General features: G+C 42.0%; 1 protein-coding gene across 2 annotated transcripts in view; it reads left to right on the forward strand.

Moving 5' to 3' along the window:
• The first annotated feature begins 247 nt into the window (after positions 1 to 247).
• The window catches only part of cop1 (COP1 E3 ubiquitin ligase), a 72,770-nt gene continuing 48,707 nt past the window's right edge, over positions 248 to 24,310 (forward strand). Inside the window, exons 1-9 of one of the 2 annotated variants that reach the window (XM_084327141.1) lie at positions 248 to 985; positions 1,211 to 1,270; positions 6,920 to 7,017; positions 11,482 to 11,546; positions 13,492 to 13,611; positions 14,997 to 15,065; positions 17,411 to 17,470; positions 17,770 to 17,846; positions 21,722 to 21,794. In XM_084327141.1, the coding sequence (XP_084183267.1) occupies positions 618 to 985; positions 1,211 to 1,270; positions 6,920 to 7,017; positions 11,482 to 11,546; positions 13,492 to 13,611; positions 14,997 to 15,065; positions 17,411 to 17,470; positions 17,770 to 17,846; positions 21,722 to 21,794 (990 nt within the window). In that variant the 5' untranslated portion in view covers positions 248 to 617. The remainder of the gene's footprint in view (positions 986 to 1,210; positions 1,271 to 6,919; positions 7,018 to 11,481; positions 11,547 to 13,491; positions 13,612 to 14,996; positions 15,066 to 17,410; positions 17,471 to 17,769; positions 17,847 to 21,721; positions 21,795 to 24,310) is intronic. The other variant, XM_084327142.1, reaches the window with a different exon arrangement.

Here is a 24,310-nt window from a genome sequence, read left to right on the forward strand (position 1 = left end):
AACATGACCTGTTTGCAGACGGGCACCCCCTCTCATTCTCCGACATAATAAATGAGTAAATTACTTTAAGTGTAAGCGTGATGATGGTTTGATATTACAATGATTTCCGACACTATCTCTACAGTATGAATAAGTATTTTGATATCCAAAAAAATAGCCTTGTTTTGATGTGTCATTTGCACGCATACAATGCATTCTTACTCCTTTTCGCCAGGGGGCTGTAATTCGCACACGCGAGGAGTCGACATGGTTTGGGCACCTGGGTAACCGAGGAGACTCTGAGACCAACTAGCCAGCTAATCCCCAAACAACGTAGCTGGGAAAAAAGAAAAAAACCCGTTGTCCCGTTTCAGTATTATTGTCATTTCGCGACACATTTCAATGCGAACGCTTACTACAAAATCACCAACAGAACCTAGACAGCCAGCAACGGGCAAAAAAACGCTGGATGTTTTGGAGACTGTTGCTTTACCTTAGCATGCTAGCGCGCAAGTTAGCCAGCAGCTAACGTTAGCCCGCAACTCTCCTGCTCAACCAGCCGACAGCAGCACAGTCAGCCCGGATGCTTTGAACAACAGCGCAGCGGCCTTTGGGGACTTCAGACTCGGCCTTGAATTATGTCGAGCAACCGGCAACAACAACAAAGTGCTGGCGGGGCGAACTCAGTGCCCAGCACAAGCAGCAGTAGCACCGGGAACACCGCGAATGCAAACGGCGGCAGTGCTGCTAGCAACGCCACAAGTAATGGGAACAATTCTGGGAATGTGGTGCCCTCTCGGACGTTGGCGACAACAACCGGCGAAGGGGGCGGCTCGCCAGTGCCTGCGTTGGCCGCCGTGCAGTCGTCTAGAGGCGGGTTGGCTTCGCTCAGCAGACCCGCTGCTTCTTCCTCCTCGGGCACCAGCAGGAAGAGATCTCTGCACCAGGCACCCCTCTACAACGGCCTGCTGAACTCTTACGAGGATAAAAGCAACGATTTCGTCTGGTGAGATTCCCCCCAGGAGGACGCCAACATGGGGAGCTAGCACCCAGATATCTTGCTAATATTTGTCATGCATGTATTTGGCTAATGTTTATTGCTTAATTGTAATGAGCTACGGTTACATTACAATTGCCGGTACTAGTGCAGTGACTGTCATAATTGCGAAATTACAACGTCGCAAAGCTGACTGTCCAGTTAAAATGGTTTTGCATCGTTTTCCCCCCACAGCCCTATTTGCTTCGAGATGATAGAGGAAGCACACATGACAAAGTGTGGACACAGTTTCTGGTAAGTGTTACATGTATGAGTTTATAATGGCTGGTTTTGTCTTTCACATTATGATATTATCTGAATTGTATCACCACCACTGAAATGGCTAGTATATATCAGTAGGCCCCTCAGCATTATACCACCTCCTGTCAGCTGTATACCACTTCCAATAAGCAATATACCCCCTCCTCAGCAGTACATCCCCTCAACAGTATACCATCTCCCTCAGCATTATGCCATCTCTCTCAGCAGTATACCACCTCCTCTCAGCTGTATGCCACCTTCTCAACATTATTCCACCTCCTTAGCAGTATACCACCTCCCCTCAGCAGTATACCACCTCCTCTCAGAAGTATACCACCTCCTCTCAGAAGTATACCACCTCACCTCCTCTAAGGAGTATACCACCTCCCCTCAGCAGTATACCATATCAACAGTATACCATCTCCCCTCAACATACCACCTACTCAGCAGTATGCCACCGCGACAGTGGCTCAGGAGGTAGAGCGGTCGTCTGGCAATCAGGAGGTTCCCGGTTCGATTCCCGCTCCTCCCTTGTCCTTGAGCAAGGCACTTAACCCCTAATTGCTCCAGATGAGCAGGTTGGCACCTTGCATGGTTGCCTCCACCATAGGTGTGTGAATGTGTGAGTGAATGGGTAAAATGTGAGGAACAAATTGTAAAGCGCTTTGGATAAAAGCTGCTATATAAAAAAGCAGCCATTTACCATTTACCTCAACCATTTACCATATACCACCTCCATAGCAGTATACCACCTCCTCAGCTGTACACCCACCTCCTCGGCAGTATACCCACCTCAGCAGTATACCCACCTCAGCAGTATGGGTAGCCCCTTACGTGACTGCGATCTGCAAGCCAGGGGCTTTTTGTATCCGCAGTCACACTCAGCAATGCCGCTACCAGGCTCGTATTAAGCACCAAGCGCTGCTTCTGAGCTGGGTCAAAAATATATCGGATATGAATTTCAAAGATACCCAGCGTACAATATGGGTTTAACACAGCGAGGCGCTGGGGTCTGAAAGCTTGGAGTTGCTAATAAACAGTTTAAATCATTGTTACAAAACGAGTGGTACTTACAGAGCGAGCTGTCCATTTTCCGCCGTTGGTGTCACAGCGCATGCGCACCAGGCAGCCAAATAGCGGCGGAAGAAGAAGACGCCATCTTGCAAACGTTCGGTCTGTAAGTACCACTCGTTTTGTAACAATGATTTAAACTGTTTATTAGCAACTCCGAGCTTTCAGACCCCAGCGCCTCGCTGTGTTAAACCCATATTGTACGCTGGGTATCTTTGAAATTCATATCTGATATATTTTTTAGTACCCACCCCCAGCTCAGAAGCAGCGCTTGGTGCTTAATAGGAGCCTGGTATTCACTCCCATAGCTGAGAGTGACTGCGGATACAAAAAGCCCCTGGCTTGCAGATCGCAGTCACGTAAGGGGCTACAGTATGGGAAGCTCCCAACTCCCACCTCGTAACAGTATAGCACCTCCTCAGCAGTATTCCACCTCCTCAGCAGTATAGCACCTCCTCAGCAGTATAGCACCTCCTCAGCAGTATTCCACCTCCTCAACAGTATAGCACCTCCTCAACAGTAAACCACCTCCTCAGCAGTATACCACCTCCTCAGCAGTATACCTCCACCTCCTCAGCAGTATACCACCTCCTCAGCAGTATACCACCTCCTCAACAGTATACCACCTCCTCAGCAGTATACCACCTCCTCAGCAGTATACCTCCACCTCCTCAGCAGTATTCCACCTCCTCAACAGTATACCACCTCCTCAGCAGTATACCACCTCCTCAGCAGTATACCTCCTCCTCCTCAGCAGTATACCACCACCTCCTCAGCAGTAGTTAGTTAGGTATTTTATTGTCCCTGTGGAAAAACTATTTTAGTTAATTAAATTTGGCATAAAACAGGATAAAAAGTCATAAACATATCACAAATGACACCAATTATATCACAAGTCCATTAAGTGATGGGCTAGTCTATCTAACCACAGTTAGTTGTGCATTATGACAAATAAATGAATGGTACACTGACCAGACCCACTGGACAGAGCTATAAAAGGTAAATAAGAATCTGGTCAATAACTAAAAGAGTTAGAGGTAAGACTGCTGATTTCTAAAAAGTGAAATATCTCAAGACTAGACCTAAAAAAGATTGATATATTGCAAATTATGTCACAATCGCAACATCAGCTAAAATAAGCAATGCATTCTTATGACGTATTTTGCCATACAATGCCACAGCTCATTGGCCGCTGTTGTAATTAATTGCTTAGGGGTGGGCGATATAGCGGTTGAACCGGTATACCGGTAAACATCTGTGCCACGGTAGAGATTTGACTACAGTTAGAAGGCTACTTTTAGGCTTTTTCACATTTACAAATGTAACACACAAAGCTGCCATTAAAATATGATAAACAAGCCCATTATTGACTAATAAAAAAACATGCAAGTAGTGCAACGTAAACCTCGACATAAACAAATGCATGCTTTCTGAAATGCAGTAGCTCCCGTACCCGAAGAGGAAGAATTAGTTTGAAGCGCAAAGTCAGAGGAATCAACAGGCTGGCGATTATCAAAGGACTGGCTGGTCATGGATGATCAAAGAACATACAATACTGTCCAAGAAAGACTGGAAATAACATTATGAAGCAGAATGAGACTGGTGGCTCCATGGCTGTTTTGTGGGCAGTTTCAGACAAATTTACTAAATGGTGTGCACACTTTTTATTGCCATTTTCTGAGTAGTGTTGATGATCAATAAGGATGATTGACGACGAGCATCACTGTAAGCCCCACAGCTAGAGGCCATTTGTACTGTGGTGAAATGAGTTTGGTCAATTATAAGTCCCATCGTTGTGGGCATGTAGTGTTTACTTGACTCCATTGTCATGTGAGAAGATGCAACAATATTTTCTGTCGGTGTGCTGCATATGGCGTTTGTTTTGGAAGGCGACGGTGTCTGCGTCATTTTCACAATCTCCATCTGGAGTCTGTACTGTGGACATGAGTTTCAGTCAGTTTTACTGTGTACAAGTTACTAATGATGAGATTATAGTTATCATGCAGGTGTGCTGTATTTTTATAGTTATGAACTGGCCAGCAATTGTTGATGAGCAGCAGTGTTAACTCATGGATGATCGCTGTCACGCTGTGTCTAGTAGTCTATGTTGTGTGATAATGAGCAGCAGTGTTATGGATGATCGCTGTCACGCTGTGTCTAGTAGTCTATGTTGTGTGATAATGAGCAGCAGTGTTGACTCATAGATGATCGCTGTGTGTAGTCTATGTTGTGTGATAATGAGCAGCAGTGTTGACTCATAGATGATCGCTGTGTGTAGTCTATGTTGTGTGATAATGAGCAGCAGTGTTGACTCATAGATGATCGCTGTGTGTAGTCTATGTTGTGTGATAATGAGCAGCAGTGTTGACTCATAGATGATCGCTGTGTGTAGTCTATGTTGTGTGATAATGAGCAGCAGTAGTGTTAACTCAAGGGATGCTCCGATATTAGCTGGATCGCGTATTGGTAAATAAATATATATATTTTTATATAATATAATAATCAATTAAAATAAGATAACAATTCAGTACATTTATATCTTTTTTTTTTTTTTTTTTTTTAACTTTGGCCATTTCCCTGGCTCTTTTATACGTTTATCGCATTTATACTTGGTCAAGTTCGACCGACAGAAGCAGGCTGAAAGGGTTCAGATGGGGGGGAAGACACTCTGGGAAAGGCACGGCTGCAGTCCGGGATTCGAACTCGCTCAGCCCCAGATCCGTGACGAGCACGGTTGTCCACGGCGCTGAAATAGCACTCGCGGTACGTGGTGAGCTACTGGAGCTCCCCCCAGTACATTTATATCTATGTGTTAATTTGTTACATTTAGTTTCACTAAGTTAGGAAAGTAATGTTTTAAGTCAAGCCTGATGTTGCCTTGCACAAAATAATCATCCCAGTCTCTTCCACACAGTGAGGCATACAGTTTATTAGTTGAACGATGGGTATTTACATTTACATTTAGTCATTTAGCTGACTCTTTTATCCAAACCGACTTACAAGTAATGTACGGCAAGTCATCAGGAAGGGCACAACTCTTATCAGCTGAGTAACAATGGTCATCAAGGTGTTGAGTGCTACAGTGTATGTTCTGAAGGTCCAGATTAACACATAAAGTCCACGTTTATTATTTTCTATACCTTATATATTGTTTACTTGTATAAGATATATATTCACGCTGTTTATTTACCTAGAGTATTTTTATCATTCGCCTCTTTTCATAATTGATGTCCCTTCATCGCGCCGTAGACAGCGTGAGCCCATGCACCTGTAGAGTGTACCAACATGCCCGGGCAGAGTGTGTTGGCGCAGCAGTAAACCAGCCACAACGTATTACGAGAGAGCTGGTCTGCTAGTGAGATGTAATTACAACGTTGGTGAGCTACGAGTTGGAAACGGCAGCGTGATATAGTTTGGGAGAAGTGAAGTAATATACTTCGATATAGATTTGCCGACGGGCAGATAACAAAGGACCGTGAAGAGACTTTGGGCTGAGTTCAGCTGAGTTCTGGACTCAACTAGCTACTGCGGACTGCATGCTGGTTAGCCTTAGCATAAAGGGCTAACTAGCTATTGAACCTGAAGTTCGGCCGTTTGGAATATAGGAACCCGGTACGTACGAGACCCCCTATCCAGCGACGACAGGATTATATCACGCGGGTCTGCATCAGCCTCTCGAGTAGGAACTCCATAGAACATCGTCTCCGTCCTCGCCTCTCTCCCCCTTGCTATTCACCACGCCCCCCTCCATTCAGAGCGCCAACGATCTGGTACCATTAGTTTAGGACCTATAATAATTCGGACATTCGTTGCCTATAAATTGTATAATTCATTCGGACATTGTTGCATGTAAATTGTATTTGTATAGGGAAATCAGTGTTACATATTACATGTGTGTTTTATGTTAAACATTAAAGGTGATTATTGAACTTGGTACCACTGTCCCCTCCCAGTTAATAGAGTGTCCGCCATCTTGTGTATATTTTATTTAATATTGGTTAATTAATAATTTAGTATTCGTCAAGCTCATCATTTAAATACAGTCAGGGTTGTGTAGCCCCTTAGCTACAGTGTAGGTTAGTATATTTAGGACAAGTGCATGTTAGTTAGGGTTAGATTCTTTTTTTAATTATCGGTATCGTATCGGCTATCGGGACTGAAAAAGTCGGATCGTGCATCCCTAGTTAACTCATGAATGATTGTTGTGTGATGATGAGCAGCAGTGTTGACTCGTGGATGATCTCTGTGTACTGTGTAGTCTTATGTTGTGTGGATGTTGTCTGGTAATGTTAGATAGATTTGTATTGTCGTGTTGAGAGAGAGAGATAATTATAATGTGAAATGGGTAGATTGTGGCACGGCAGACCACTTGGTCTGTAATGTATACAAGAAAAAAAAAACTCATAGTTAAGTATTGTATGTGATAATAACCGTGATATACATATTAGGCCATACCGCCCACCCCTACACCTGCTATATGATTACAATGATCTGTTGTTTTTTGACAAAGATCGAATACTATGCATGAATTGTTCAGCTCTAAAGTTACTTCTGTATTCTCTCTCCCTTCAGTTTCAAGTGCATCCGTCAGAGTCTGGAGGACAGCAACAGATGTCCTAAGTGTAACTACATCATAGACAACGTGGACCAGCTCTACCCTAACTTCCTGGGTAGGTTGACTAACCTTTAAAGGGGAGTACCACTCAATTTAGGAATTCACATGAATGAATACCTCATACAGAAGAACAGTATTATCGGTATTAGCCCATCAAGAACTGATTACGGTAGTAGCTAAATGCTTTTTGATGATGTTGAAATAGCCTACTGTTTTTATTAGGGGTGTAATGGTACACGTATCTGTACTGAACCGTTTCAGTTAGGAGTGCACGATATTGATTTTTTTAACCCGATACCGATAACTTTCTGCTCCTCAAGGTCGATACCGATACCCGATATATATATATATATATTTATTGTGTTATAATTTTTTTTTTATGTATATTCCTGTAGTTTTGACCTAACCAGATTTATCATGACATGAGCGTTACTACTATGAACAAAACAAAGCCAAGAGAACAGTTTTGACTCTTCAAATAAAGTGACTATATTTATTTTTCCAAATAAATATAATTTGAGTCAATCACAAAATTCACAATCCGTCAATGTCATTAACAATGTGTTTCCAATGAGTGAACTAAAAACCAACAGGTATTGTGCTTTGTCAGTAGGGATGGGTACCGTTCACATTTGAACCGATACGGTACCGGTACCTGTGAATCGATACCGGTACCCAACGGTACCTTTTTTCTGTACTTTAGTCTAAAAAAATGTAATCTACCTACCTCAGTTGTAAAATAAAAAACTTCAAATAACCACATTTTCGACCGTTTTCGGCTTGCCATTGCCCCGACTGCTTTGTTGTTGAATCAAGTCAAATCCTAAGTAAGCATATATTGTGCGTGTGAATGTTGACATGAAAAGAAAAAAGTTAAAAAAAGAAATAAAAAAATGTAAAAAAAATTATCGGAGCTATCAATAATTTTATCGGGATGACGTCATAATTGCTGATATCGGCCCGGTAATTATCGGCCCGATAATTATCGACCCGATAAGTATTGTGCATCCCTAGTTTCAGTACTGGACCTTCGGTTCAGTACACGCTGTGTACCGAACGAATACAACGGTACGTTAACAACAGAACACACATGCAGAACTTTTTTTTGCTTGCAGAATTCAAAACTCCAAATTCACCCCTTCCAAAATATGTTTGTAACACAGCAGGGTCATTACTGAAAATGTTCACAATTTTTTTGTTTGCCAAATAACACACACACCCACCCACCCACCGCAACACCAACTTTCTTCCGTGCGACTTTCACTCACAACTGATCCGAGAAGGAAAAAAAACACACAACGTACTTTTGCTGATCTCCTCTCCAGTCGAGCTGCTGCTGTGTTTAAATCCAAAATATTGAAAAATCCTCTGCCATTGTTGTGTAACATGTCATCTCTTCTCTAGAGTCTTCTTTCTCTGCTTCACGTTAAGTTACATCTACTCTAGAAGTGAAACTGAAACTGAAAGCATACACCGGTGGGGGCGGTGGGCAATTAATTTACTCAGTGGATGCCTGAACACAGAATGACACCGGTATCACTGACTACCGCGGCAAGCCTAGCCGCGGAACTAAGTATAACTTAATACAATAATTATATTTAATTATAATAATTATTATAAATATATAATAATTATTATAAATATATGTTTCCTGTTGGACCGAACTTGTACCGAACCGTGACCCCAAAACCGAGGTACGTACCGAACCGTGACTTCTGTGTACCATTACACCCCTAGTTTTTATCAATGATCTCTTTTCTCCACTATGAAAACGGAAGTGAATATTTGACTTTATTAGGTCAACACTTGTGTCTTCAGATGTGAAGCACCTCGTCCTCTATGACCAGCGATGTCACTTAACTCACTCAGTCACGTCGTAATTCACTCCCTCGCTCATGGTTAGCCACCCTGCCCCCTAGTGGCGGTTCACAGGTATCCGCTTCACGTCAAGACAGAACCCAGCCACCTAGCAAACCAATTCATTGAAATAAATGGGATAGAAATGTGTCTCACAATCGTTTTTGTATTTCCCCAAGGGGATCAATAAAGGAATATCTTAACTTATGCCATGTCACCAAGCTACATTCACCAGTAACACAGGGAATTTGTCATAGGCTCTTTGAAAAGTGCAATAGATAAATATTAGTATGTTGCTAATCACAATTGCTAGCTACTCAATATTTAACTATGAATTGCTGGCTTGCTACATAGCAATGTTATCACAACTTCTAATTATTGGTCATTTGGTAGAGTATACGATGAAATATCCTTTTGTCACATGTTTATGGTAGATTGTGAAAAAGTGTGTTCAAAGTAAGCCTGCATTGCACCACCTCTATGACACGATGTGTCCTTGTTGGCTAACAAAGATTGCCAAATTTGTCACTGTCAATAACATATTATCAATTATCGGTAGGGGTGTAACGATGCAACCTCACTTCGATTCGATTACGATTATTCAGGCAACGATTCAATGCATCATGAAATCTCTTCATTTGATCACGATTCGATACATTTTCTATCGGTTAATTCCCCAAGCATTTTTGAATACACAAATGTGGCTGGGGGAACTGATTCACTCAGCATGAATGGACTATAGGTAAATAAAAACAATACACAAAAAAAAAACAATATTCTTTCTCGATTAATTTAGATTATAATCGATTCTAACATATTCAAATCGATGCATTGTTACACCCATAATTATTGGTACTCAAAATTAAGTACTTATAGGCCTAGATTGTTTTCCATTTGAAGAAAAGCCTAACTCTTTGGGCGCCAGCCGCGCCACCCACTTTCCCCATCTGTACCGCCTGGCGCCAGCGTTATTGACCATTTTAGCGATGTTTGCAGACCCATTGTGTGTTCTGTATTATAGCTATGGAGACAATAGTATGGCTCATTTGACAGGCATTGTTCATAGTCCATTTACTGTCTAATCAGTTAATTTTTACACACTGTAGTTTGTGCGCTATTACACGCTAAACATCGCCCCTTTCCAAAAGACTCCAGTCTTTTTTCATAGAGCGCAAGATATGACACGTTATATGCAATAAGCCCAAATCATTCTGGTTGATCGCCTGAAACCCCAAATACTCTCAAATCAAAGGTATATACCATGCACATATGTGTCTTCACAAAATCATCAAGCGGGGGGGGGGTTTGTTTCAACTAGAAACTGCGATCATGTTTGTCGAGCATGTTTTACGTCCGGTAAAACACGAAACTGATTGTTACAAAAACATGTTTCATGTTCGGTAAAATAGACATAGAATATACCATACCTTAGCCAGAAGGTATTCCAAAAAGAATAATTCCCAGTGATCGCATCGCCATAGCGATTACCCGTTGTAACGAACCTGATAGGATACAGGCTCGCCACGGTCCAAAAACCCACAAGAACTTGCTATTTCCACACACACAGTCTCTTTTGTTCACTTTATTTAAATATCAAAATAATAGCAAAAGAATACCAGATCCAGCAGACAGCGCCTCCCAATGTCCCGCTACTCACAAACGCACGAAAAGCAATAGAATGGTCAGACAGTCCAGTGGTCAATACACAAAGGAGGCTTGCTGACAGAAAAAGGGATTGTTCAATACTCAGGGTTGTCGTCCAGTCCAGGGTCAGTACACACGGGGGAATCTCAGCCAGTCCAGGGTCCGGTACACAAAGAACACCTACTGCTTTCTCCTCTCCTTCTACACCTCTGAATAATCAATCTCTCCTTCTTTTACTTGTTTTACCGCCCGTTCCTCGCTCCACCGTCCATTCGGTCGACCTGTCTTGCCATGCTCACCATTATCCCGGCCACCTCGCTTTTAGACGTGACGCGGCAGCCGTGTCTCGCCAGCCGGGAATTCCTCCTCGGGGAGTGGCGCGTTGTGGGTGCCACGGGCTGTCACTTCCGGGATTCCCCTCTCTGTGAGTGACGTGGAGCCAGTTTCTTGCGCCGCGACATCCCCGCCCCAGTGGTGTGCCACGGCGGTCGCCACACGTGTATATGTCTATACTCGTGTATACGGGAAATAGGCTTCAGGCAATAAAATCTCGAGGCGATCGCTCTGTCACTCTGTCTCCGAGGAGGAGGAGCCCAAAAAAAAAAAAGGTGTATCTACACCAAGCTATTCCAGTTCAAAAGGTAGGCGATACTGCCACCTGGTGAGATTCGATCGTCATTGGAATTCCAACGTAGGCAGATGAGCCAGGGAGACCTAGAGGGCTCCGGCTGACCGTATAGAACGGAGATCAAAGAAAAAATATCAAAGGATCTAAAAACCAGATATTACGTTTTTGGCACTCAACACTTGGCGGTGAAACATGAGATACTACGTTTTTGGCGCCCAATGAGTTAAGACCATATTAATGAACGGAACAACACAATTGGAAGTCAACTATGTAGTAGTATCTGTTCCCTGGTAACGCAGCAAACATTCCAAAGAAACCGTCGTCTCTACCCGGCGGTGGTCTCGTGTTGAACTCCTCCACTTCTGACCTATACGTCTGGTTGTGTTGCAGTGAATGAACTGATCCTCAAACAGAAGCAGAGGTCAGAGGAGAAGAGATTGAAGCTGGACCATCCTGTAAGTACACACACGCACACACACACATGCACACACACACGCACACACACACACACACACACACACACACACACACACACACACACACACACACACACACACACACACACACACACACTCATACATATGCACTCGCACTCACTCAGACTCATTGCATACATATTCTCTCTTTTCACCTCTTTCTTTCTCTCCCTCCCTCCTATTTTTGGAACTCCCAGGAGGCCATGGGGGCAGCCAGGTGGGAGTTATTGCAGGACTTGTTGGGTAGAGAGAGGGAGAAGGAAAACAGAATTGCTATTCTATCTCTACCGATTCACAGTCGATTCACAAATTCCAAAATCTATTTGGTAATAGATTTTTCTGTTGAAATGATTGCATTCATGTTTCATATTGAGTGGACTAAACTGAAAAATACATCTCTAAGGTTTACATTGAGTCAGGATTTCCGTTATAAAAACCATGAAAATCTGTTTACGGTATGTCCGGAATATTTAAATAAATATATAAATAAATAATAAATATCTCTGGGTCCTAGTTTCCTGTGAAACACGGCGTACACAGTGGAGCCGTGGCCTCCGTGGAGCTCAGATTTAACTCACTCAACAACAACCGTCTTCCATCAACAACACTATGGTTAACACATTGACTGCCGGGCATTGTGCCTATCTCATACCCCTCTCTGCCACCGTTAAAAGCCTATGGAGATGTTTACCTTCTTTGCACGGCTATAACTTTTTAAATTGTATTGCTATATTGACATTACTATGGCCCATTCAACATCGATTATCTATCGTTCAGGATGTGGGAACGTTATACTTTTTCATTCATACATTGTTGTGTTAATACCTTCGAGAATATAACTACCGGTATGTTTTTAATCTTTTCGGCTGTAATTCCAAAAACGCTAGTTATAGGCCCAAACGCACATGATAGATTATCGATTGCCGTTTCTTTCCCATACACGCTATATAAAAAAATTCAAATGTATATGATCGGTATACATTATGCTTCATCATGCGTGAAGGAAAGGGGGGGGGGGGGTTGTTTATAATTCCTTGATCATCAGTAACGGCTTTATGTAGTATGGGTGATATATTGATCAGATGGTTTGCAGTGAAATTAATAAACAATTGGGCTGAAAATAACGTTATATTCCCCTTACCGTGGGCCGATGAGACTGGCGGTGAAAGATCCCAATTATTCGACACCGATCGCCTAGGTCCATTTCCGGTTTGTATGGCGCAATAAACGCCGAAATCATATCGATTATTACGTTTAGAAAGCGATCCATATGTACTATAGTGTCGGTCAGGAGTCCCGTAGCGAGATGTGACTGCCGGAGGAATTTCATCGATGCACCGATGGCACTTCCGGTTTTTGCGAGAGTGTAACTCGCCCGACCATCCACCAGGCGGCGGTATTGAGTTGTTGCCGTCACATCTAGGGTTCAGCTAGGGCATCAGGGATTGGCTGGATGAATTATAAATGCCATGGCGAAAAAATGAAATATTGATCTAAAAAACACTGTACAGCGATCTTGGCAGACAACGCATGGCGGGCAATAACGCTGGAAAGCATTTCCGGTGCTGGATGTGTTAAGCTAGTCCGACACTTTGGGTACAAGTTATGCGTGTGAGTCAATTGACTCACTTATTTCATTTGGAATATAATGTAAAAGCAAAAGTAGTCTACTTTCCAGTAATACATTTTATAAATCGTCATGCCTTGATGGTGTCATTATTTATATAGCCTATCAAATTGTATTAACCTCAATCAAACCTGCATTGAGTTATTTGAGTAAAGGTTTACATTTGATTCAGTGTGATTTTCTTTTTCTCTTTGAGACCTACTGCAGTCAAATGGGAAAAGTAACATGGCATTTCTCAAATTGTGCACCCCTAGTTTCTTTTGGTTAGCCCTCACCAACCCGTGTGTGTGTGTCTAGAACGGGTCCAGATGGCAGGTGTTTCAGGACGTGTTGAGTCCGGACCAGGAGAACTTGGACTTGGCCAACGTGAACCTGATGCTGGAGCTCCTGGTGCAGAAGAAGAAGCAGCTGGAGGCAGTAAGCCGTGTTTGAATGAATGAATGATTTTATTTCCGTCGTCTTTTACAAAGCAATGTACAGTAGTAGGACATTTATAAAAAGAAAGAAAAAGGCCCGAAAAGGTGTAGTTTTATATTTATGTATGACCTTATATTTCAATAATTTCTTAAATTGATGTATCAAACTACACATTTTAAATTAGTTGTTATTCCATAGTTTTACCCCTTTAACAGATATACATCCACTTTTTATATTTGTCCATGCCTTTGTGATATTGAAGACACAAGTTCCCCTGAGTTTATATATAATAATGCAGGACTTAGGAAGTCTTTATTTGGCATGCAAACGACACACACACACAGGAACACACACATGCAATATTCTTGTGTCGCCTAATGCGATTGAGTCTCTGCACTTGACCCATCCCGTCGTCTTTCCCCCCATGGGCAGCCGGGAGCCGATAGGGCGTTGACGTGAGGCGCTCCCTGGGGACCAATCCAAGTGCTCCTGCCCGTCTTCGTCAAGGACGCCACAGCGTTAGCGATCTGTTGTGCATGTTTTTCCATTGGGTTTATCTTATCGGGGGGGGAAACCCTTGCGAGCATGGGGAGAACATGCAAACTCCACACAGAAAGGCCTGGGAGATACCCCACCTGGGTAACTGCCTGGCATCATCGAAACCTGGTCCCCAAGCGGGACTCGAACCCTGGACCTTCTTGCTGTGAGGCGACAGTGTTAACCACTACACTACGTGCCGCTTATATTACCGCTTATTATACCGGCTCTCTAGTTTGGAACAACTGAATGCAGCTTGGAAGTGAGTGGTTATGATTGACACGCGCAGGGAGGAGGGTGGGCGGCGGTTGAATATGGTTGGATTCATTATGGCAAACGGAACAGATTGTTGTAATCCAACATCCAAAATATATTGTCGGGTGTATGATATGGAAGCAAGCCTGTTCTGGGTGGAAGCTGGGCCATGCGTTGCACACTTTCCATTTAATAATAGAATCTAAAACAAAAATTACAGGCCCAAATGCAAACTGTTAACAAAGATTTGCACATTTTCTTTTTTCATGCTAGATCACTAGATATATCAACTTATAATACAAGTTTCACATTAGCCGTTAGCATTTCCTGGATGACAGTGTGGCCAGCTAGGGCAATAGTGACCATGATAGGTTTGCAGGATTTGTTGCCTCACACAGGCAGCTCAGATTTTGGGGAAGTATAGAGAAGCCCCCTCCCCCAGAGGAAGAGTGTCATGCCTCCAAGAGGAGTTACCGGTAACTTGAAAAAGCATGTTTTTGAGCGGAGGGTACCTTTAATCCTCTGTGACTGCAGTGACGAGGTGCATCCCTAATGATTTGTGTTGGGCTGGTGTTTATTTGCCTCTGCATCAGGAATCCCAAGCAGCACAGAGACAGATCCTCATGGAGTTCCTCAAAGAAGCCAGGAGAAACAAGAGAGAGGTTGGTGCTTTGAATAACATAAAATTACTGGTACAGAAGGTCTTTATTACCACGAAACTGTAATCTGTAGTCGCACTCCTTTTTAAAGGGATAGTTAGCATCTTGGGATAGTTAATGCAATGCCATTAGCTTACTCACGAGTCCCGTGGTCAGAGTTCTGACCTGGTTCCAACCGGACCCAGAAAGGCAGCAAATGGGATCATGAGACAAAAAGGTGTTAATCTTTACCGTGCAAGCAAACATTCTAACTCCCCACAGCAAAAAAACAGTGTGCCTCAAGCATTGCCTGTGTTTGATTCCTGTTGGAACAAGGGCCAGTGCATATTGACTACATCACTTAGGGGCTAGTTCCAACACCGTGTCGCTCTGAAGCATAGGAAATGCTCAAGGACCATGGCTTTCTGTTGTATATAGTTACAATGTTTGCCTGCATGTTATGGTCTGGATTAACACCTTTCTGTCTCGTGGCCCCTTTTACTGCCTGCCTGGTTCACTCAGAATTACACCAGTAGTTTGTATTTCATACCACGTAATGTCGAAAAATCCAAACTATCCTATCCCTTTTAAATCTTGTATTGGTTGGTTCCTACTAGGTAGGGCTGGGGGGAAAACATCTATATTGAGTCGTTTAATTTGAATCTAATTGGATATTCCTAAAGTCCCAAGATTGATCTTTTAATCTATGCCTTTTTTTCAGTGGATATGTGGAGATTTTGTACTAAACATTATTTCTAGCGTGCCTCATGTCCTGCATATGTTTGCCTTGTGCTGAACTACTACGGAAACCTTTCACCAAATTACATCTTTTGATAACAATTACAGATGCTGGCCCCCTGAACCCAGTGCCTAATTGAATCAGCATTGAATCCAGGGTTCGCACAAGGTCCTTGAAGTGCTTAAAGTGCTTGATTTTTGTCCAAAAAAAAAGTCGAGGCCTGGAATTCCTTAAACAGCAATTTTTTTAACAAGGTGCTTAAAAAGTCCTTGAAATTCAAATCAACCATTCGCTTTGAAAGTTTTGTTCATCCATGATAAAATAGTTCTGAATCAAGAAATATAATTTTTTAATCTAAAGTGTAACTAATTGTCGGAAATTGGTTTTAAGCCATAAATATTGGATCCGATTTTCTTTTCAATAAAAACAGCATTTAAAAGTGAATTGTATCCTTTTAAATGCCCTTTTAACACTATGGTCGCCAAAAACGCCTTACCACGTCATTCCCCGCCATGCTCATTCTGCCAAAGACGCCGTACCACGTCTTTGATATCAATATTTCAAAAATCTGTGATCGAAATCATATTTCTCCCCCGGAGACTTGAGATCTACTGTTGATCCCCTCTCAACTCTCCAACGGTTCAAGAGCGCCATCTGGTGGCCGATCGGCGGATCGCCCAGACCGGAAACAGGAAATGGAAGCTGGTGCTCATTCCAATTCGGTTCGATCACTCGCTAATAGTCCCAGGACTCGAGCTAGACACAATGGATAGCAATCCGTTACCAATAACTCGATAAACAACATGATTTGGACGTATATACTATTATACAACCTGGAAATGGATCGCATATTTCTACATCCCATAATAGGAATATTTCTGCTCATCGCCCAACGCTACGAGGAAGCTACGGTAAGATTCAGCGTTATTTTTTAACGTGTTCGATATAAACTGCTCTGATGATCATATCACCCACACTAGATGAATCATCTAACGTTGGCCACGGAATTATAAACGACCCCCCCCCATCCGGTCAACATCACATGATAAGTAGTAACTTCTAGAAGCACGTCCATTTGAACATTTTTATCTCGCGCCGATTGCTATCAAACTGTATACAATCATCAATATAATGCATTTAGGGCTATAAATCACGTTCTGGAGAAAGCTGCAGAAAACGATAAAAAAATACTTATACTTTAGACCGTATTTTAGTATGAATATGTGAATGAAAAAGTATAACGTTGCTACACCCTGAACAATAGATACTTGATGTTGAATGGGCCATAGTAATGTCAATTTAGCAATACTATTTAAAAAGTTATAGCCCTGCAAATAAGGGGAACTTCTCCATAGACAAATAGAGCTGGCGTGGGATGGTTTATTCTGAATATAAGCCTGGCGACCAAAGTGTTAAAATGGAAAATAGTGCTTAGAAAAGTCCTTGAAAGTCCTTGAATTTCATTTTGCAATGTCTGTGGGAACCCTGTGAATCAAATCAAATGGAATCGGGATCTTGTGAAACTAAATTGAATTGGGTAACCTGTGCTGATACCCAGCCCGAATTCCTACTGCATATGACCTATTTATCTGTCCCTCTGGCTCTTCTCCTTCCATTTCTTGTTATTCAGCAACTGGAACAGCTGCAGAAGGAGCTTAACTTTCTGGAGGAGGACATCAAGCGTGTTGAGGTACAATTTTACAACTCGGTGTCAAAACTGACCGATGTTTTGAAGCTTTAGCAAAGACACTTCTCTCACACTAAATTCTTAGACGATAAGCGCACAGCTATCATATATTGAAATCAGTCAATATATCGGCGACGGCAGCATTGTGAGCCAGTGTTGATGCGAGATTTTTTCCAACTGGACTTTGTAGTTTGTATATTGCATTGATGCAATTCGAATTTTTTTGAATTGTTTGTCAATAATGTCAGTAATATTGTAATTTTTTTTCAATAGCTAAATGTAGCCCTCTTTTCCCTATCCAGGAACTGAGTGGGCTGTATTCTCCACCTGAGGCAGAGTGCACAGTGCCTAATGTAGAAGCCCCCTCACCTGCACCCAGGTACACGTTATCTCTTCTCTCTTGTTTTTATTATTCATATTATTATCATAATGAGGGCATTCTTTACTCAACAGTGATGCGGCTAGATAGTAGGTGCTCTTGCTATCATCCTTTTTGTCCTTATCCACCAGACACGGTCCAATAAATGGCAAATGCCAAAAAAGAAAGAAAAAAAAATTCATTAAAAGGATGTCCTTATGGATGACCTTTTGATTTTATTTAGTTTTGTTTGGTTTAGTGTAGCAGCAGTGTAGCAGCAGTCACATTCACCTTATGTGAAGGCGGCAGGCAGGATCGTCGGGACTCCTCTACCAAACATCACCTCCGTCTTCACCTCCCGCTGCCTCCACCGCTCCAAGTGTATTATCAAGGACCAGTCTCACCCAGCACATCACCTCTTTCAGCTCCTTCCCTCAGGGAGGAGATACCGGTCCATACATGCGAAGAGTTCAAGACTTATGAACACCTTTTTCCCCCAAGCAGTCAGACTGTTAAACTCTCATTGACTGTCCCCTCGCATGCACCATGCACTTACCTGGACTTGATAACCACTATGTTACCGCTCATCATGCACTTTATTATTTAAAATATTCTGTTATATGTACAGTGTTATGTGTTTCATGTATGTATATATTGTACTACGGTCTGTGGGAGCTCCCCTGAAATTTCGTTGTATACTTGTGTGCAATGACAATTAAAAGTCTATTCTATTCTATCTCACTGAGGCTTTTTCAATAAGGAGGATGGAATAGAAAGACGTCGCTAGAACCACCTACAGTTGCAATCAAAATGATTCAACCCCCATTGCATATTGGGATTTTTGGCAAACATTTTAAATTGTCAGCTGTTTGCAATAAACAAAGTAGACAAGAACAGTTTAAATAGTTAAATTACGGTAAATGAAAATTACAATGGTTTTTAATCAAAATTCAACACAAAATGCTACCTTTAATCACTACTGCAGTATCAAAATTATTCAACCCCCTGTCTCAAGATTATTTAACCCCCTGTCTCGAGATTATTTAACCCCGTCTCAAGATTATTCAACCCCCTGTCTCAAGCACACCTGGTGCAACTAATCAAGGGCAATTAGTTCAAGTGTGCTTGAGATAGTGCTTGAGAGAGTGACGTTTGATTGCATGTTAGAAATGATGGCTAAGTCGAAAGAATTGTCCAAAAGGTTCAGAGAAGAGATAATTGCCTTGCACAAACAAGGAAAAGGATACAAAAAGATAGCAAAAGCACTGAATGTTCCTAGAAATACAGTTGGAAGCATAGTTCGCAAGTTCAAAGTTAAAGGAACAGTGGCTACACTACCAGAACGTGGCAGAAAGAGGAAGCTATCAGCGGCTGACACCAGATTCCTGAAGAGGCAAGTGGTCAAAAACCCTTGAGTGACTGCAAATGACCTGCAGCAAGACTTAGTGGCAGCAGGCACTGAGGTTTCAGTTTGCACAGTAAGGCGCATACTAAACACTGAAGGGTTCCATGCCCGGACTCCAAGACGTACACCACTACTGACCCAAAAGCACAAGAAAAGTCATCTCAAATATGCTCAAAACAATATAAATAAGCCACAGAGGTTTTGGAGTTCTGTTCTGTGGAGCGATGAAACAAAACTGGAACTCTTTGGGCCTATGGATCAGCGGTATGTCTGGAGGAAGAAGAATGAAGCATATGCTGAAAAGAACACCCTGCCTACAGTGGTGGCTCAGTGATGCTCTGGGGCTGCTTTGCTACCTCTGGCACTGGAAACCTGCAGCGTGTGGGGGGCATCATGGATTCAGTCAAGTATCAGGAAATCATAGGAGGAAACGTCATGCCGTCTGTGATGAAGCTGAAGCTTGGGCGTCATTGGACCTTCCAACAGGATAATGATCCCAAGCATACCTCAAAGTCCACCAAGGCTTGGTTTCAGAAGAAGAAATGGAAGATTTTAGAGTGGCCATCACAGTCACCTGACTTGAACCCCATAGAGAATCTCTGGTGGGATTTGAAGAAGGCAGTTGCAAAACGCACACCAAAGAATATCACTGAACTGGAGGCTATTGCCCATGAGGAATGGGCTAAGATTCCTCAGGAACGCTGTCAGAAGCTAGTGTCTGGCTATGCATCATGTTTGCAGCAGGTTATGACAGCAAAAGGGTGCTCTACTAAGTACTGAAGATGCTTGTCATGAAGGGGTTGAATAATTTTGAGACTGCAGTAGTCATTAAAAGTAGCATTTTGTGTTTAATTTGGATAACAACTCCTGTAATATTAGTTTCATTAAACAACTTAAGCCAGTAGTTCTCAAACTTTTTACACCAAGTACCACCTGAGAACGTAGCTGGCTCTCCAAGTACCACCATATGACCGGCGTTAAAATAGTCTATTCAGCTATGCACAGTTCACGCAGGAGGCAAATGTATTCCTAATACCATTATTTATTGTTAACTTTTGTCAAACACAGCCACAATGTACAAAGGGATAGCACTAGAACTAGCAAACGCTTCCACACAACTCATACAATGCAAGGGGCATTGAGAACATAATAATTAACATTCTCACATAGCAAGTGAGAAAATTAAGAACAACTGTATTTCAGCAAATTTACTTAATTCTCTCTCTATCTCTCTCTTTCTCTCTCACACAGCAAGCAATTGTCCTTCATTCTCTCTCTCTCACACTCACTCACTCACACACACACACAATTATTTTGTTACAAAAACTTAATTTCCTGCATTCTGGTGCAGGAATTTTTGGAAATGTACCCTTTAAATGCCAGTGTTTGTGATGGGCATCACACATTATTGTAAAAAATTAAATAAAACACATTCAATACATTTTTGAATTTTTACCCTTTAAATGCCAGTTTGTGTGATGGCATCACAAATTATTGTTAAAAAAACACACAAAAAGTAAAATATTTTCAATATATCAAATGCAAAGTAAATTTTTCTGGGGGGGGGTGGGTTATTACAGGCTAGGCATGTGTCAATGATTAGCAACAACACAGATTTTGATGGATTTTTTGTAATGTCAGATTTAACACCAACTCTTTTCAGAAAAGTGGGAGTATTTCATTTTGTATCTGACATTACAAAAAAATCTAAAAAAAATAAATGGTTATGATCAGGGCTGAAGTTTAATTTAAGATTTATGACTGTTTAGACTGCATTACTTAAGATAAGATAAGATAAGATATTCCTTTATTGATCCCCTTGGGGAAATTCAGGCATCATAGCAGCATGGGGGGGAGGGGGGGGGGGTACAGGTAGTAAAACAACACAGTATACAGGTAGTAAAAAACAACACAGGCAGTGTAAACAATTTGATCAATATGGTCAATATAATTTACTATCTGACTAGCTGAGGAATACTCTCTGTCACAGTGATCTCCTGATTGTTCCCCACTTAGGTTATCTAACTATCGCGCCGCCGCAACCAGAAACACTGGCCTGGCCTGCTTCTACGTTCAGTGGCTTTTTTTTTTTTTTTTTTTTTTTATATAATTTCTTTTGTGCTTTTTTGTAAATGTTTTCAAGTACCACCAGCAGTACCACCAAGTACCACTAGTGGTACGCGTACCACAGTTTGAGAACCACTGACTTAAGCGGTTCTTGTGTAATTTGTTTATTGTAAACAGTTGGGAAATTGTATATTTTGCCAAAAAGCCCAATATGCAATGGGGGTTGAATAATTTTGATTGCAACTGTACATGAATTGTGCATGCATCATATAATGTCCCTCAAAACGTCCACGAGTGAGTGAGTGAGTGGATGGCCACAATTTGCCACATTTAGCCCCCGGTGGCAGTCCTGCGTGCTGTGGGGAAAACGAGGGATAAATCAGATTCTTCCAGGTGACTGATGGGTTTTATTTGTGTTGTGTAGCAGCAGTAGCATTATGGACACCACGGAATACAGTCAACCTCCTGGGTTCGGTGGAACGGCCCAGGTAAGTCAGGTAATTCAATATCATTTACTATTTCTATATTGCTTCTATATTGGTTGCTCATACCAACATTAACCAAAGGATTTCACGCTCATATTTACCTAGTTATTACAATGTTTGTAGCAGGTAAAGTATTTGCACTCAAGCCAAAAATGGGCAATTGTATTAAATATACCTTCCCCTGTGTTTGATGCAATTCAGTGTTTTTGGTCTACCCCACAGGGCAAAGTGTCTAACGCAGTAGACATCCGATTGTTAGCTAGTATTAGTGCTAATATTAGCTGCCAAACATCAGAGTATTTGCTACAACTAACACTATGTAACAGTATAAAGGTTTGAAACACTACCAAGCATTGGACATAACGTTAACTAATGTTACTAGTTGCAAATATTTTCCAGTGTTACATATCCCCCCCCCAGATACTTTTCTAGTAGCTAACTGAATAGGTAACTGTGGGGTAGGGCTGTTCGATATGACGATATATTGTGGGACGAGTGAGAAATGTCTTCTCGATAGAGATTTGCCTCAGATTGTTTCTATGGCTGTTGTCACAAAAGTCAGCAGAACTGCTATATGGCAATATTGTACGTCATTCAGACCCTGCTTTATGTTCTCTGCACGTGGGCTTGAATAACAATAACAGACATGGAAGGGCATGACACAGAAGGAAACTCCTTGTAACTCCGATACAGAACAGGACTCGGCCCAACCACCACAAGACGAGGAACTTTCTTATCTTAACTTATCTGTTTGGTCGTGGTTTGGATCTGAAGAAATCTGACACTGAGCAGAAAAACTGTACTTTGCAAAGTACGCCGCAGACCGGTTCCTCACGTTAGATTCCCAATACAACAAACCTCAAAGAGAACAATGGGATGCGGTATTTTTTTTGTATTTATTATTTTTTAAACAAACACATAAACAAACATGACAACACACGATAAGATATACAAGCATTTATTGACAGTGCACATCCAATGAAATCACATTTTAGTTAATTGTCATATATAGGATATACCCTTAATACCTGTTATCTAAAAACCTACACACATATGCTCCAGCTCGTACCCCCCCCTCCCGCACCCCCCATTGGATAATCCATCCATTTTCCCTCGCTCCTAACCAGACATTACCATTATATGCTAGCTTTTATTTTCTCCACCACTTCTAACCACAATGTCATTTTGGATTCATTGAGACCCAAAATTCTTGCTGTAGATATTTCTTGATAGATCACATCGAGATATGTAATAATCCAGACCTTTCGGCACATTTTTTCCGGTTGGAACCATCGTGATGCTATCAGCTTTTTAGCCACTGTGATACCCGATAAAACCAATCTCTTTAGCTGTGGATGTACTGCACACTCAAAAACATCATTCAGCAGTAATACAGAGGGGTGTACAGGTATATTCCAAGTTAACACTTTGGCTGCCAGAAGCCGTGTTACAGCGTCATTCCCGGCCATGCTCAAGTTGCCGAGGACGCTTTACAGCGTCTTTAATATCAATATTTCAATATCGTGTGTTGTCATGTTTGTTTATATGTTTGTTTAAAAAATAATAAAAAAATAAAATACAAATATCAATATTTCAAAAATCTGGGATCGGATTCATATTTCCCCTCCGCTGGCCTGAGATCCACCAGGAGGACCCACTGAGCTCTCTGGCGGTTCAGGAGCGCCATCTGGTGGCCGATCGGCGCAATCGCTTAACAGGAAGCGCAGTAGCGGTTTTGCTGGTCGGCCGTATTACTTCCGGGCACTCGCTAATAGGTTCCGGGACTCGAACTCGACACACTACATAGCGATCGATTGCCAATAACTCGATAAACAACATGATTTGGACGTATATACCATTATACAAGCTGGAGATGGACCGGGTAAATCGCCATCCCATAATGATAAAATGTCTACTCTACGATGATCGCCCAACGGCGCGCGGAGACTGGGGTGAGTTTTAGCGTGTAAAATTACCGTCTTCGATACTAGCTGCTATTATCAACATTTGACCCACATTAGATAATTGGTATAACGCTGCCCACGGAATTATAAACGCCCCCTCGCCCATCCGGTCAACATCAGATGACGTGTAGTAACTTCTAGAAGTACGTCTAGTTGGAATTTTTTATATCGCGCTGATTGCCATCAAACTGTATTTCATCATCAATATAATGCATTTGGGGCTATATATCATGTTCTGGAGAAAGCTGCAGAAAGAGATGAAAACATACTTATACATTAGACCATACTTTACTATGAATATGTGAATGAAAAAGTTTAACGTTGCTACACAATGAACAATACATATAGGACTTTGAATGGGCCCTAATAATGGCAATGTAGCAATAGAATTTAAAAAGTTATAGCCCTGCAAAGAAGGGGACTTTCTCCATGTTAAATAGAGCCGGCAACCTACGGTTGATAATGAATTTAACCCATGGCAGCCAAAGTGTTAAGAGATTTGATAATTGCTGGGTCACCTCTTTCCAGAATATCTTAACTGGTGGGCAGTCCCAGTACATGTGC

This window comes from Notolepis coatsorum (assembly GCF_963971535.1).
Source record: "Notolepis coatsorum genome assembly, chromosome: 13".
Lineage (NCBI taxonomy): Eukaryota > Metazoa > Chordata > Actinopteri > Aulopiformes > Paralepididae > Notolepis > Notolepis coatsorum.